Source organism: Phoca vitulina, unplaced genomic scaffold, assembly GCF_004348235.1.
Source record: "Phoca vitulina isolate PV1807 unplaced genomic scaffold, GSC_HSeal_1.0 scaffold11, whole genome shotgun sequence".
NCBI classification, from domain to species: domain Eukaryota; kingdom Metazoa; phylum Chordata; class Mammalia; order Carnivora; family Phocidae; genus Phoca; species Phoca vitulina.
Window position 1 is genome coordinate 36,924,345 of NW_022589714.1, and position 15,421 is coordinate 36,939,765.

General features: G+C 39.0%; 1 protein-coding gene across 1 annotated transcript in view; it reads left to right on the forward strand.

Annotated features, from left to right (window-relative positions):
- RCAN2 (regulator of calcineurin 2) overlaps positions 1-15,421 on the forward strand; it is a 265,414-nt gene that overhangs the window by 31,940 nt on the left and 218,053 nt on the right. Inside the window, exon 2 of the mRNA XM_032409713.1 lies at positions 9,312-9,538. Within this exon, the coding sequence (XP_032265604.1) occupies positions 9,314-9,538 (225 nt within the window). The 5' untranslated portion in view covers positions 9,312-9,313. The remainder of the gene's footprint in view (positions 1-9,311; positions 9,539-15,421) is intronic.

The window sequence follows — 15,421 nt, forward strand, 5'->3', positions numbered from 1 at the left end:
AAGATTTTTAATGTGGAAGTGACATGGTCTTTTAGCTGTATTTGAGGGAAAAAAGTAGCATATTGTATGCAGGGCTCCGAAATAAGGCTATTTCTCTCTCTTCCTCATTCTTTGCCCTATTGCATTAAAAAGAGCTTACAATCAAGCGGATCATCCTCTGCTAATCTTATCAGAGAGAGTGCTACCTGCCTCCTTGGCCTCCTAATGAGTTCTGAGCAGCTTTCTAACCCTCCCCCTCCCCCTCTGAGCAGCCTTCCAGTCTGCCTTTACTTTCTTTCTTAGAAGGTCTGAACAACTCTGACCCTTCTTGGCTGGATTTTCTCAGAGGTGGGGTGCCCCATCTCTCCCTCTGTGCTCTAGATCCTTTTCACTGTGTTTCTCCCCAGTGCTCTGAAAGCAGAAGGTGAAAGATGACAGGATAAATCTGACTTTAGCTACCATAGCAACCTTCACCTGCTTTGCTGCTCACTTTTGAAGTGTTACCCTCCTGTGAAAAGTTATTTTGCATATAATTGCTAGGCTCATCCAGAGGCTTGGGGCTTTCTTTAAACTGCTTCTGATAGCAATAATGAAAGGATGGTCTTGTGCCTCCACACTGGGCTCAAGAATACAGAGTCCACAATGGTGCACACGCATGGTTGCTCATTCCCCTTTCATTCTTCCTGTTCTTAAAAAAACATGCAGTAAGAAATGGTGAATCTGTGGCAATGTTATACAGGCTGATTTGAGCTGCCATTTACAAATGGCTCAGGTTTAAATACTTAAATCAAGTTCTATGAAATGTTTAGATTACTATCCAGTTATAAAGACTGTGCTTGATCTCTTCACTTGACCCCAGGAACCTCTCTCTCCATCACTTCCTGTTGTGTACTGTGCTCCCAGTGGCTGAGCCATACACTCCACATTATAGTTCCCTTGCCCTCTGGCTTGCGATTGGGTCTGGCCAATGGAAGGTGCCAGCAGGTCACAGAAAGAGCGCAAGATGGGGATATTTATCCCTCTAGTTCCCTCTTTGTGGTGCCACCGTGGATTGGCTCTACCCCTCAACCAAAGGTCTGTCAGGGGTCTTCTGCTTGAAGCCCCTGGTGTGTCCCCATTCTGAAAAACCCCCTCCCCTCTTCCCACCTCTTGAGGTCTAGGGATAGTGCTAGCCCAGGGTTTTGAAATATCTTTTGTGGTTTCCTTATCCCCTGCCCACACTTCTGCAAACAGCTGCATTATTAAACTCTTTTCAAATGATCCAGTTTGAGTATGCCATCTTTTTCCTACTGGGACCTTGACTAATACAATGACCAAAGCTCCTCTCTTTTGGATGGTATGTTCTAATTATTGCTTATTTTATTTAATAAATTTGGGGTTCATTGTAGGTCATTCTTTGTAGAAATAGATTTTCCTGTCATGAAGAACAACCTCCTCAATCCTCCCACCTTTCATAAAAGATGGTGTTTTCTCTACTTGACTCTTCTCTTGCAACAAGTCTATTTGAAACGTGTTTTCTTGATGATGTCAGTTAGTATTGTGGGAGTGGAATACAAATGCCCTATCTGTTTGTTCCATCTGACCCTGAGTAAATTTGAGATTCTTCTTTCCCTTTTTATTTTGCCCATTGGAAGAATATTCAGGATTTGCACATCTTCCTGGGAGACCGTGGGCATTAAAACCCTGCATGCACATTATTCTGATCAAGTTTGTAGACCCATCACTTCTATAGATTCCAGTACAAAAGGAGATGATGGAAATGACTCCTCCTCCTCCCCAATTTCACCAAAATTCCTGAGAAGCTGCTTCCTTGGGAAACTGAATTAATTGAATTATTTTCCTGTGGGAGCTTAAGGTAGAACAGTGGTGCCAGAAGGTGTCCTAAAGGGAGCCATGACTGAGGAATATGGATAATTTCCTTTGAAAACCATGAGTGGAAAACTGCATGTTCCTGATTCTTTCAGGACTGATCCCAAATGGTATCAAGAATAGCATGAAGTTCACGCAACTCAGCAGGTGTGAAAATTCTGCCACCGAATTAAATAGGTCCCATTATATTTCAGAAAGAGCTCTAATGGGTTTCTACGGAGCAGAGCCTAAGAATATCATGTCTCTCCTTTGTATGTCAGGATGGCTCGGATGGTTTGTTGTTACTAATATTATACTTCAGTCTCCCTTTAAGATGGACAAAAATGATCAAAAGGCCTGGTGTATCCCTAAGAAGGTCTAGATATTAAAATACCAAAAGGGCATCAAAAAGACCTACCCATTAGGCCGGACCAAAAATGATAGCTGAGGATATGATTTAATTTAAAATGATTATTGTTGTTCATATAAAAGTTTTCTTCTTTGTCCCAGCTATCACTAAAGGATCAATTTTAGAGCCAAAAGGATTTTAAACACTGTAAAACTTAGAGTTTTCTATTCTTTGAAAGTTTGAATTGGATTCATTTAACCTTATATTCAACTTAAAAAAAAATAGCTGTAGACATTTCTTCTCTATTAATGCAACATTGCATTCTTAGTTGTTATCCTTACTAGTCAATTTGGCATTGTCATATTTAAGTTCCTCCAAACCAACAAACCTCCCATAATCCCTTGACTTGTTTTTCAGTCAAAATTGAACTTAAAGTCAAAGTGAATTATTCATTAATCATTTCCAGCTATCCTCTTTCCTTATTTATCCTGCTTAGATGGCCATAGCATGGAATTGAGGTATTTTTTTTCCTGTTTATTGCTCTTATTGCAAAAAGTCTTACATTCCTGTTCTTCATTTAAAAAGCAGACAAGTTAAATCTTTAACATTCTTTTGTCTAAGGAAAAAGAAACCCAGTGTAAGTTGCTTTTTTTTAAGTCTAGCTCATTTTCCCCCCTTTGTGGATCATTATTTACTGTTTAAAAAATTCTTACTTTCTGGTTTGAGTAACCTGGAAAATGAAAACTATAGGCAGATATGAGTATCAAATTAAAGATTTCAACACTGGAGAAAGCTTTTGTTTAAAGGTTATAAATCTCCCTTTCTTGAGCATCGTTAAACCCAGAGAGAAATAGTAACCTCTTTTGTGTATTTTTTTCTAATCATGGAAAGATAAAACTCTCCAGGTGAGAAGAGACCATAACAGAAATGCCAGCCAGCCAGCCCCCTAGTCCTTGGATTCTCTCTGGGACATTCCGCTGGATGTTTGTCACCTGCTCTGTGGAGCTTACTCAGTGGCTGTCACCGATATAAGTTGCTCACTAAGACATGAGGCAGGACATTTCTGTTTCAACCTGAATTGTTGAAAGATCCATGGCACCTTTCATTAAACTGTATTCTTTCTCCTTGGTTTGACTTCTTTCTTAGCACCATATACAAAAATTCTATTTCCTCTTTCAGAAGTTGAAGGCAACTATGACTTCACTCAAGACTCCCTTCCTCTGCTTTCCTAGGCTATGTCTTCCCATGCCCCTGTTTTTCAGATGACATGACTTTTGGCCCCTGGATAAGCCTAAATAATGTCCTTAGAAAGACTTCTAGTTTTTCTGTAGTGAGTGGTACTCAGAATTGACCGTGATGTTCTCTCCATGTTGAGGGGACTCAAGATGAGATTACTACCACCCTAGCCCTTCCAAGGTGGTGTTAGCCTTTTTATAGGGCACACCTCACACTATTAATGGGATGATTTTACTTGATAGTGAAGCTAGTATAAATATGAGTATCTCCATGGAGGTTTACAATCTGGTTTTTGTTTTTATATTTTTTTGTTTTTGTTTTGTTTGCCATGGCTCTCTGCTGTTCTCATGGGATTATTTGTAATTACCCCTCCTTTTATATCCAGACTTATATAAGACTTTCTTTTTTTTTTAAAGATTTTATTTATTTGTTAGAGAGAGAGAGAGAGCGCGCGCAAGTAGGGGGAGGGGCAGAGGGAGAGGGAGAAGCAGGCTCCCTGCTGAGCAGGGAGCCCAGCACCCCAAGACTTTCTAGACCAGAAACCCTATGAGCAAATGCATGGCTTCCCATTTGCATGAGATATACCCTATTTCCAGAAAGGTGGAATTTTTTTAGAATTCTGAATTCAGAAATCTGAATCTCATGCGTATTGATAACACTGTGACAATAATGATATCCAACAGAATCAGATGCCTCTATGAAGTCCCTTCTCCTGGGTTTAAGTGTACCAAATAAATGTTTGCAGGGAATGAAAAGTAGTGGTTTTGGAAAGCTGAAATCCTTGTGTAGAAACCCAGCAATACATTATTCTTGTTTATTGAGGGAGAATTTATTCCCTTATCTGTGCAATAAACATTTATTCATTTGCTAATTCTTTGATACTATGGGCATCTTTAAGTTTCAGGTGACTAGTCTTCATAGTAGGAGCTGTACCATCTTCAAGTCTTTTAATGTTTAATTAATAAGTGCTGTAAGGTTATCTGAGGATCTTGGGTAAAATCATTTTCACATTATAGCAAAATAGTGAAATAGTTGAAAAATCTTCCTGTCTTCAAGCTTCCTCCTTCATTAAAATGAGTCAAATTCAAGCATTTATATTCTCATTGCTACTAACTTTGTAGGATTATAATCATTATGTGTTGTTAGTGGTGTTTGGGAGGGACAGGATTGTTTGTTTTCTATTTTAATTGCTCCTTTTTGTGTTACAGTCATCATTCCCTCCTACTGGAGTCACCAGCCACACTCCTACCAAATATTGGAGCAGCAGCTCTATTCGTTTCTCATTTTAATGATATGGGCTTAACCCTCATGGACATTCACGTGTTCATACACTTAACAGTAGGGATGGCAACCACCTCCATAGGGCCAGGTTCCTCTGCTATTGCCTTGCTCTGGATGAGCCGAGAAGGAGTAATAAATAGCTTTAATTCACATATTATTTTGGAGGCTTCAAAAGACATTCATGTGCTTCATCTCATTTGACGGTCATACTTGACCATAAGATAGACAAAGTCATGTTCTTTCTCCATTTTGCTGATGTGAAGACCACAGTCCAGAAGGCACGCAACACTGAGAAGGAGTGGAGCCTAAGTGTCCCTGTGGGGCCCCTTCCAGCATCTCATAAAGATGTGTCTTCTCTGCATGTGAAGAAGTTTTGAGGTTCTTCCAGGGGACCCTTTATATTTTAATAGTGAATAATGGTTTTCCTTTACCAGATGCACATGATGATGGAAATTTATGCTTTCTAAATATCAAATAACAGAAGAATGGTTAAATAAATTATGACAGATCCATATACTGGGATACTATGTGTCTATTAAAATTAGTGTTTTCAAAGAATGTATAATGGTACAGGGAACTGCTCTTGATTTTATCAATGTTTCGAGAAAGAATTGGGATACGAAACAGCAGGATCCCAATTTGTTTCAGAAATTATATGTGTGAAAAAGCACTAGAACTAAATATACCAAAACATTAGTACAATTTTCTCCAGATAGTAGGATTATGGTTTGCTTTTATTTTCTTTTTAAAATACCTTTCTGAATTTTTCCGTTCTTTTCTTCAGTGAACTTGTATAATTAAAAAACAAATGTTATTTTAATTACACACTGCAGATTTTTCATTTTAGCTAGAGGAATCCTTTGAGTGGTTCTTGCTATCTTCCATTTATAAAATTCCATTTTATAAATCTAACCTTAACATCGAAGTGAGTAGGTTGTTTTCAGTATTAGTGGATACATTTGAAGTAAGTATCATTCATGTATATATTTTAAGTTGACTACTATAACTCATTTGCTTGTCTGTTATTTTTTGAACATGACTCCTTTTTACATAATTCATTAATTCCGTCAAACATCATTTTGAGGCCTTTCTATATGAACCAGGCTGAAGATACACCGATGAAGACAGGTCAGTCTCTCTTCTCAAGAGACACCTAGACTAGTAAAGCAGTAAGCACAGTGCAGGATGATCCGTGGGAGAAGGCTGTGCAGGGCGCTCAGGGCGGGCAGAGGAAGGAGGCCATGTTCACGGGCCAAGGGGGAGGTTGGGAAACCTTCCCAGAAGAGGTGCCTCTTGAGCTGAAGGCAGCTCTTCTCTTGCGGATGACCAGCCTCAGACTTAGAAGTAAGAATCATACATGTAAAGGCAATGGTTGCTTCAAAGTTGTTTTACAACAGTTCAGAGTTTTGAAATGAATTTAAAAAGATAAACTAGTTCTTTGGGGCTCTATAGGACCTTTACATTTCTTTTTAGGAGTTCTTTTGGTCTTCGGAGCTTCCCTTTCTTTCTCTTTGCTTGCGTTTGCTAAAGGTTAGTGGTAATACCAAAGCATAATAATCTTGCTCTGAGATTATCATAATGTCGTGTTTTTACAGCATTTTATATTACTTATCCTTTTATGTAGTGGTTAATGCTGATGTTGATCAGTTCTTCCATTTCTCTTTCATTGCCCCACCTCTTCCTCCTCTGCAGAGGAAGGGAGGCAGAGAGATGTTTTTGTTCTCCTTTTATAAAGATAAACTGAGTCATCGAATGATCGATTGACTTCTTCAGATTACGAGCTGACTCAGTAATGGGACTGGAAAGAAAAATCAGGGTTCCTTTGTACAAAGCTCTGACTTCTAAAATATTTCTCCATATAAGTAGAATAGGTTGTTTGCCAAAAATGCATCCACCTTTTAAATCTTTACTGCAAGTAATGAGCTTAAAATAAAGTCTCTTGAAGATAATCGTATTGTTACAGCTTAGAACAGAAGTTAAGGCTATTTGAGTAGATTAAAATGAGCCCTGAGTAAGGCTTAATATTCCATCTATTTAATTAATTAGTTCAGCAATGGATTTTTATTTCTTTCGGAAAAAGAGTAATTGAAACATTCTCGGAAAACATTTAGGAACATTTTGGGATCAGTTTTGATTAATTTAAAATTTTTAAATAAGAGGGACAGGATTAAAAATAAAATCAGTATTGACACATAATAGCTATACTTCATGCTACTGGATGATTCTGACTTCATTATTAAGAGGTTTCCTATAGGGGCTCCTGGTTGGCTCAGTTGGTTAAGCGACTGCCTTCGGCTCAGGTCATGATCCTGGAGTCCTGGGATCGAGTCGCGCATCAGGCTACCTGTTCTGCGGGGAGTCTGCTTCTCCCCCTGACCCTCCCCACTCTCATGCTCTCTCTCTCATTCTTTCTCTCTCAAATAAATAAATAAAATCTTTAAAAAAAAAAAGAGGTTTCCTATAATCCATTGATGAAAATTATACTATTTTAATGCTCTTAGTAATTATTCTTACTATTAAAGTAATTAGTACTCTAATAATAAATGATGGTTATTATGCATATTACAGTAAATATTTGAAACAACAGTATAAATATGAATATGAAGGAAAACAAATACAAGTATTGCATTCAAATATTTGTAATTACAAATATTTATATATTTTGGATTAATTACAGAATAAAACAAAGTTTGAAAGCTGTACTATATTTTTATTTAAAATAAATACTTTGGGACACCTGGGTGGCTTAGTTGGTTAAGCGTCTGCTTTCGGCTCAGTCATGATCCCAGGGTCCTGGGATCAAGCCCTGGATTGGGCTCCCTGCTCTGCGGGGAGCCTGCTTCTCCCTCTGCCTGCAGCTCCCCCTGCTTGTGCTCTCTCTCTCTCTGTCAAATAAATAAATAAAATCTTTAAAAAAAATTTAAAAATCAAATCAAATAACTACTTTGTTGATTTAAATATAGCAAATGCATTAATTGGAATTTTAAGAACTTTAAAATACAGGAATGGTTCTATTATATTTTATGTGGAATAACATTTTTATTTACCACAATTACAATGATCTGCTTTTAGAGTTATTACCTCAAATTTTTAAATTTTTGGCTCCTGTCCCAACCAGACCCAAGATTTTATATGAAATGCATATTTATATTACCATCAAGTGATGCTTATCAGGTTCCCACTTGGGCTTTGTTTCTTGGAAAAATAGAAACAGAAAAACATAACCTCATCACCCGAATGATATATTCAGAGTTCAAGAGAGACATACACGGGAACCCCTACTTGTCTGGGGATCAGAATTTGGGTCTAACAAACGTCACGAGGGCAGAGAGATATTCTGTGGCACCCACCCATCTGTCCTGTACTTGGCAATGCTGGGACTGGGGAAATGGAACTTACTGAAGATGACCCAGCGGCCACATTAGAGGTGTCTGTCGGTCTCACTTGTGTACCCATGGACAAATTATTTCACCTTCAGGGCTTCTAATTACTGAGCATGACAGGCATGAAAATAGATACAAAAGAAAAATGTAGATACTGTCCTCAAAGTATGTGGGGAGACTGATAAAATCTATTATAATGTGTCAGTATCAAAAAATGATAAAACTCTCCAACTGGCTGCAGCTGGGTAGAATTTTCTAATGTTGGAGTGAAGAAATAATAGAATGAATACAGCTAGGTAAGATGAATACTAGAAAGTTCTGTGATGGGGCAATGAGAAAAGGGAATCTGTATCTATATAATGTGGATTAGCCAAGATAGTACTTATTTTCAAAATCCAGGATTCACAAATTACTTAGAGTAATCATGCCAGGCAGAAGGCAGGTGTGTGTGTGTGTGTGTGTGTCTTCATTATGGATAAACCATTAACTATTAGAGTTACCACAATGAGGATTCGGGTGGTGATGAAGTAGATTGTACTTCCTGAAATACAGACTTGTACTGATTTTGTCCTGTTTCATTTCTGTGGTCCAGGGAAGTAAGCTCTGGTGCCAAACTCTCTGGGTTTGAATTCTGGTCCTGCCATTTTATCATTGACATAGTAAAAGTTACTTCCTTGCTTTGTTCTTCAGTTTTTCCATCTGTAAAATGGGGATAACATTGGTACCAATCTCACAGACTATTGTGAAAATTTAATAGGTTAGTTGATGCATGTTGATCATTTGGAACAGTCCCTGGAACTCGATAAAGGACAGGCATTAGTAGTAGTGGTGGTGGGAGTGGTATATAATTCATCCTCTAACTCGTCAAAGCCTTTCCTGAGTCTGTTTGATTTTCATAAGGAAGCAAAGGCTCATATAACTTTCCCGGGTCCCATATCTAGCAAATGCTGGGCAGCTGAGCTAGAGCCCCCAGCCTCCAATTCATATCTTGGTTAAGTGGGGTTTTTTGACCATAGAGCTGACTGGATTGTTGCCTGGAGGCAAAGCTGGATGGGAAATAGTGACTCAGAGATCAAGGGGGTAATGTGAACTTTCTGGGTCTTCCCCCTTCTCATAGTCCCTGCTTCTAATCACACTCCCCTGCGCTGCCCCACACACTCCAGAACCGTGGTCTTAGAACCAAGTGTGAAGGAATCAATGTCTACTCTAACACATGTCCGTCTTTGTGTCCTCAGGAATGAGGGGAGAATCTTACTTCATTGGAATGAGGAGCCTGGGGCAGCAGGGGCACATCCCAGAGGATGGAGGACTTTTCTTGCTCTGCTGCATAGACAGAGACTGGGCTGTAACTCGGTGTTTTGCAGAGGAAGCCTTTCAAGCAATCACTGACTTCAACGACCTCCCCAACTCATTGTTTGCGTGCAACGTTCACCAGTCAGTGTTTGAAGGAGAAGAGAGCAAGGTAATGAGCCTTTTTTGCTCCAAAATCATGGGGAGATGTGGCATTATCCCAAAATATTTCCATGGCTTATTTGTGATTGATGTTTTGAAGTTTTGGAAAATGTGTGGTTGGCTCTATTCTTGGCATGCATAGCAGGAGGAGAAAAACCTATTCTGTTATCAACTAACTGTGACAAGGTTGTAGATGTTGAATTAGATCTCATCCTCAGAGCCTCACTGGCCTATCTAACAGAGCAAGTGGTATTAGGAATAGCGATTGCAGGAGATACCCCTTGGGCTAGGAAGCAGATGTTGTTTAAAAAAGTTTTATTTTTTCCTATTCTGCCAAAACCATGATTTGCCTTTCTCAAAATGGCGCAAGCTCTCTTGTACCCCTACCCCTCCTGCAGTTTGGTGAATGTTCCAAACATAGCTGTGAGCTGAGTCCTACAGGTGTTATTAGAAAGGTAAGTTGGCCGGTCATCTGAGTCTTGCTTTGCTCAGTGACACCACACAGGGTGGAATTGTTAAGTGTGTGGTAAGAATTTGAGGAAAAGTTGTTGATTTGAAATGATTGGGCAATGAGGTTGTCTGTGTACAAGTATTTTCCAGAAAATGAAGTTTCTCATTTTAAGAAACAAACTTGATTCAGTGTAAGTATTCTTGGAAATCAGAGTTAAATATTCTGCTTGGAGATCTTTTTAAATGCATTTAGATTTCTCTGACCTTTTTAGTGGGGTCTCTGAATAGATCAAACCTTCCCTGTGGATGTGGATTTCTAATTGCAAACACCCACTATTATAGTATATTATAAAACATGGGCAACATCTTTTGGGGAGAAGGGCCTTTTTTCCTAACCTAAAGTATATGCCTCTGTGTGAGATGTAAGAGTAGGATTTATGATTGCCATTTCACAGACTTGGGCTGATTTTGCCAATTGCTGAACTCCAAACTCCCTTGCCTGAAAACGATTACTGGAAGTCTTTTTTTTTTTTTTTTTTTTTAACCTGGATTTTATTGGTTTTGTAAGCAATTCTGATAGCCTGGAGGATTAGGAATTATAAAGATAATTTTATATTGATATTACTTTGGAGTTGAACATTAAAATGATAGGCTAAAAATAGCTTGAAGTCCAAGGCCTTAGATGTGAGTAGAACCTCCAGTGTTGTGATCCCTTGACTATTTGGAGTAAGAAAATGGCACATGATCTCTTTGAAAGAAACTGAGAATTTTGCTCTTGGATTGTAACCAGTTTTTAACACATTATAATTTACTCAGAGTCAGTAATTTCCCCCCTGAAATCTGCCTGACATTAACTATGAAATAAGATTCTGTGTTTTCTCATTCTATCATCTGTTTATCTAAATAAATCAACAATTAGAAGGATTTTCCTTAGAGGCCAAAAGAGGATTTTGATTCTTTCCTGATTAAATACTTCCTGGTAGATTGAAACAGTAAGACCTAGGGAGAGCTTATCCCGTTCTGGAGTGCTGCTCAAGCATGACTCATCTACTGAACCAGGATTGGTTATATAGGAAGACAGAAGCTTGGGGAGAGTTCCCGCATCTATTCTGATACTCTGATCTGTGATTGAATCATGGATTACAGAATACTCTCATTTAATTTGTATACAAAGTGGTACATTGCAGCTTGACCAAAGTATTTGGTTTTAAAATGACCTCGATAAAATATTGAGTTGAAATCAACAAGATGTAGTTCAACGGAGCCAGTTTCAAATTATTTAGACCACATTTTTATAGCCAAGGAGGTGAATTTTATAATTGGCCAATGTCTACATAATTAGACTTATTAAATCAGATAGAAAGTCTTCTACCCTGAGTGATTTTATGGCTCCCGTTTGAGGAAAGTCTATGGGATATCAAATAATCTGATCTAGATTCAGTTTTGATTCAACTCTATGTACTAACTATATATATATATATGGTTAAGGATGACAAAGCAAGATGATCAGATACCAAATGAGTTGACAATAGCAAGGAGGCATGATCATGGGACACTGGAAAAATGTATTTGGGGAGCTTGGGACCCCTCATTTTCCCTGCAACATCTTTCTCTTTAAGTTCTAGACCTTTATAATCTTCCTTTTTCCTCCATTGTTTTTCAGTATCTTAACAAAACTCATTTGTTTTTTATGCCAATCTCTCAGGAAATTCTTCCACAATGTTCAAAGTTCATGAATCTAACTCACAAAGTCTGATGATCATTATCTTTCCCAAAGGGTGGACATTTTAGGCACCGTGCTAAGTTGGTGAAGAGAGATTTTTAGGTGGAGGGAAAAGGAACAAGAAGCATTTCTAGCACTCCTGCATTTGCCCGTGGACAAAGATGGCCATGGTGATGTTCTAAAATATTTGGCCTTGGGAAGGTGCACTTAGCAGCCTGAAGTTATACCAGGGGGTAAGGCATTGGAAATGATGCTTAGTATTCATTGCAGAGGTCCAGGTGGGTAGCTGGCAACATATAGAACTTGTTAGGGCAGCGTCCTTTCTTTCTTGGCACAGTCTACTTCTGGTTCATTGTTTCTTGATATTGATGGACTATAGTTTAGATTGTTTCTTGCAGTTATTATAAAGCATACATTTTTAACTTCCTTAGCTGGGTAGGAATTTAAGCTTTTGCTTTCTGACTATCATGAATGAGTCTTGCACCAATCTCTTCTCTGTCTTCCCACCTGTCTGAGATGATTTTTCTGAACTCTTCTCCTTTTTGAACTAATTTGGAAGCCACTAAATTGGACTATTAATATAGGTAACACCACAGGATATGATCTTATTATGCTTGTTTCTGTTTATCAAAATAATAAATATTCTGATAAGTTCCTTTTTGCTATCCTGTTTATCCTATTCTGACACCTAAAGAACATTTTAAAAACTGTTTTGTGAAAATTGTTCACTCCAATTTTCTGTTAGGCAGAATTCTGTGAGATTATATTTTGATTTGATGCTTTTTGCAAGGAGTGAGCACATACTTCAGAGTGGCTTGTTGTGGTCCAGATGGTTGAGATTTGTTTATATAACACAGAAGAGAACTGGAGCTGGAGGAAATTGGCATCTGCAACCAATAAATGCAGATTGCTGTTTGCATGCTACAGCTTGAAACATAAATATTTTTGTAGGAAGCACATTTAGAACTGGGATCTTCACAGCATGCAACACCTAAAAGTTACTAGGGTTCATTTCCCTTTGGCATGCTCCCCTGGGTTTGCCTTTCTGGATCCAGCTGGACTACAGAGACTCATCTTGAGACAGGTGAGGCTGGAGGGATACCCTGGGGGCTGCCCTGCATCTGTCCTAAAGATAGGTGAGGGTTTGCTCAATGGGATATTGGCATTCACTAGTAGCTAAAGGAGAACAGGGAAACAACCACCATGAAACATTTAGTCAAATGCAATTCAGTAAGGAGAAGCCTGACTTGATAATGGCCTCCAAAATGATGCATTTATTCAGTTTAATAATAATAATAATCAGCAATAATAGCAGCAAATATTTATGTAGCATATAGCAAGGTGCCAGGTGCTCTTCCAGATGCTTTACAAACAGTAAAGCCTTTAATTGTCACGACAACCCAATAAGGGTGGTGTCTTTCTGCTTCTCTACCTCCTGAGCCTATATCAGAGTTGTCTTCCCTGGACCCCTCTGCCTGGTTCTGCCCAATGTGTAAGCAGAAGTGACCCGTCACTTCCAGGTCAAGCATTTAATTACGAATGTTTGACCCTGAAGAATGTTCTTTTCATGCTGCTGGGGCAACTGGCATTGTGCCAGGTGGTGCCTGCTCAGGCAGTTTGGGTTGTGGGGTGAGGAGAGTGATGACACAGAGCGGAGTCCTGGCCAACCCATGAGGAACATGTAACATGACAAGAAAAAAAAAAAAAAAAGCCTTTGTTGCTTTAAACCACTGGGAGTTGGGGGTTTATTCTTAAGAGTGTAACTTAGATACAGTAAGCACAAGTCCTCTCGACCTTTAATTCTAGTTCATTACCCACCATACCTCACCATTTCTAAACTCTACTATGGAAAACAGGTTCTAGAAATAAATTTGGCCATCCACCAGCATGAACATTCAAGTAAAAGAATATAAGGCAGAGAACTCAGGTAATTCAATAGCAAGACTCAAGGTAAACGTAAATGCGTTGGTTGAGTCCAAATCAGTTCGGTTGTAAATGTGTAGCAAAGGATAAACAAGAAGATGATTTACTGTAGTTTAAGCGTCGCTGAAGATACGTTGAAAAAATAAAAAATGAAGTAGTCTATAGTGACCTGAGGGTGGGAAATGATAACTGAGCATTTGTTTTAAATACTAAAGCAGTTAACAGTTAAATTAGCTACCACGTATTTAAGGAACACTTGCAAGTTTCACTGTTTTTCTTGTGCTATTCATCCTTGATAGGTGAAAGTGACATTTACAAATAGGTTTGTTGCTTTAAAGAAGATCTAAATTGTAAAAAAGACAGTGAGTATCATTGTACTCAGTTAAGTTATTCCCGTTTTGTCTTTTCTCTGGACGATGACTGGGAACCATAATTAGTCACCGTTAATCACTTGGAGGCACCTGCCAGATGAGCGGCCCAGCATGGGGCAGATTTGAAAGCTGCTGTAGGACATTCCCTGGAACCTTAACCTTTCCTAAAGTGACTGAAATATTCCAGAGGCATATTTAGTGTCTTGCTTCTCCACAGCACTGAGTGACCCCCTGGGGCTCAAGCGTCTGACAAGCCACTCTAAATGCCCCACTTAACTACCTGAAAATAATCGAGGCAGTGGAAAGAATTAAGCCTGATGCATACAGAGTTGAGAGTATTTGGTTTCTGTGCCAAAAAGCAGGTGAGCATATATTCTCGATGGCACCTGGGAAAAACGGCTGCCATGTTCCAATTAGTCCAGGATAATATTAAAGAGGGACAGGAAGCTTTTTTCCCTTCTTGGAAAAATGAAGGTACTTGGAAACCGTTTCAGATGGTTTCCATCTGAGCTGCGGCTAGCTCGTACAGTGACCCTGTGAATGATGAGAAGCTGCCCCTGTGGGCAGAAGCAATCTTAGGACATACTGCCTGGGCCAAGATGGGTGAATTTGAAAAAATGGTGCCCTTTTCCCTGAGCTGAAGGGGTGGATGCAGCCCTGAGCAGTTGTGAGTGGCTTCACAAGTGGAGGGCAGGCTCGGTTTCATTCTCTACTTTCTTCCCAGGCCAGGAGCCCCCGAAAAGTGCACACAAGACACAACCATCCCAGTGGCCCTAGTCATAATGGACAATTTTCAGTTACTTCAAATTTAAAAGGATGTATAAATTTGAGGATAACTGTTGAGTTGTGTCGCCTAAGAACTTTCTTTTTTTAAGAGGCAGTTTCAGAGCTGGAGCCCTAGGGAAGAGCAGAGGAAGGGGCTTTATTATTATTTTTCCTTGCTTCCACCAGCTAGAAATGGCATTGGCTTCACCCTACCTTTATGGACTTCTTTGATTCTGTTCTTAGGTCAGTGGTCTGAAATTCTGGACCTGTTCAGAGATAACCAGAGAAAGTCAGAGAGTTTGGACGTGAACTTTAAAGCAACACCCAGGTATCCTTCACAGCAGGCCTGACATTTAGCTCCATGGATGAGATCAGTGTGATATGGATGAGCTGAGAGCCGATCGCATTAATATCGTATGATCTTTGCTGTATGAGAGTGGGGTTATTAGTGCATTGCTCATACTTCACTGTTATCTACTCATTTATAATTACCTACCCATTTATAATTTTGCATACAGTGTTCAACCATACTCTCCTGCCTTTTAAGAAGAATGGATATATAGAAACAGAACCTGTGTAGTTTATTTTTTTTTTAAGTTTGATCAATTTCTGGTGATGTTTTGGTAATATGTTTTGCTGGGGATGTTTTATTATACAACAT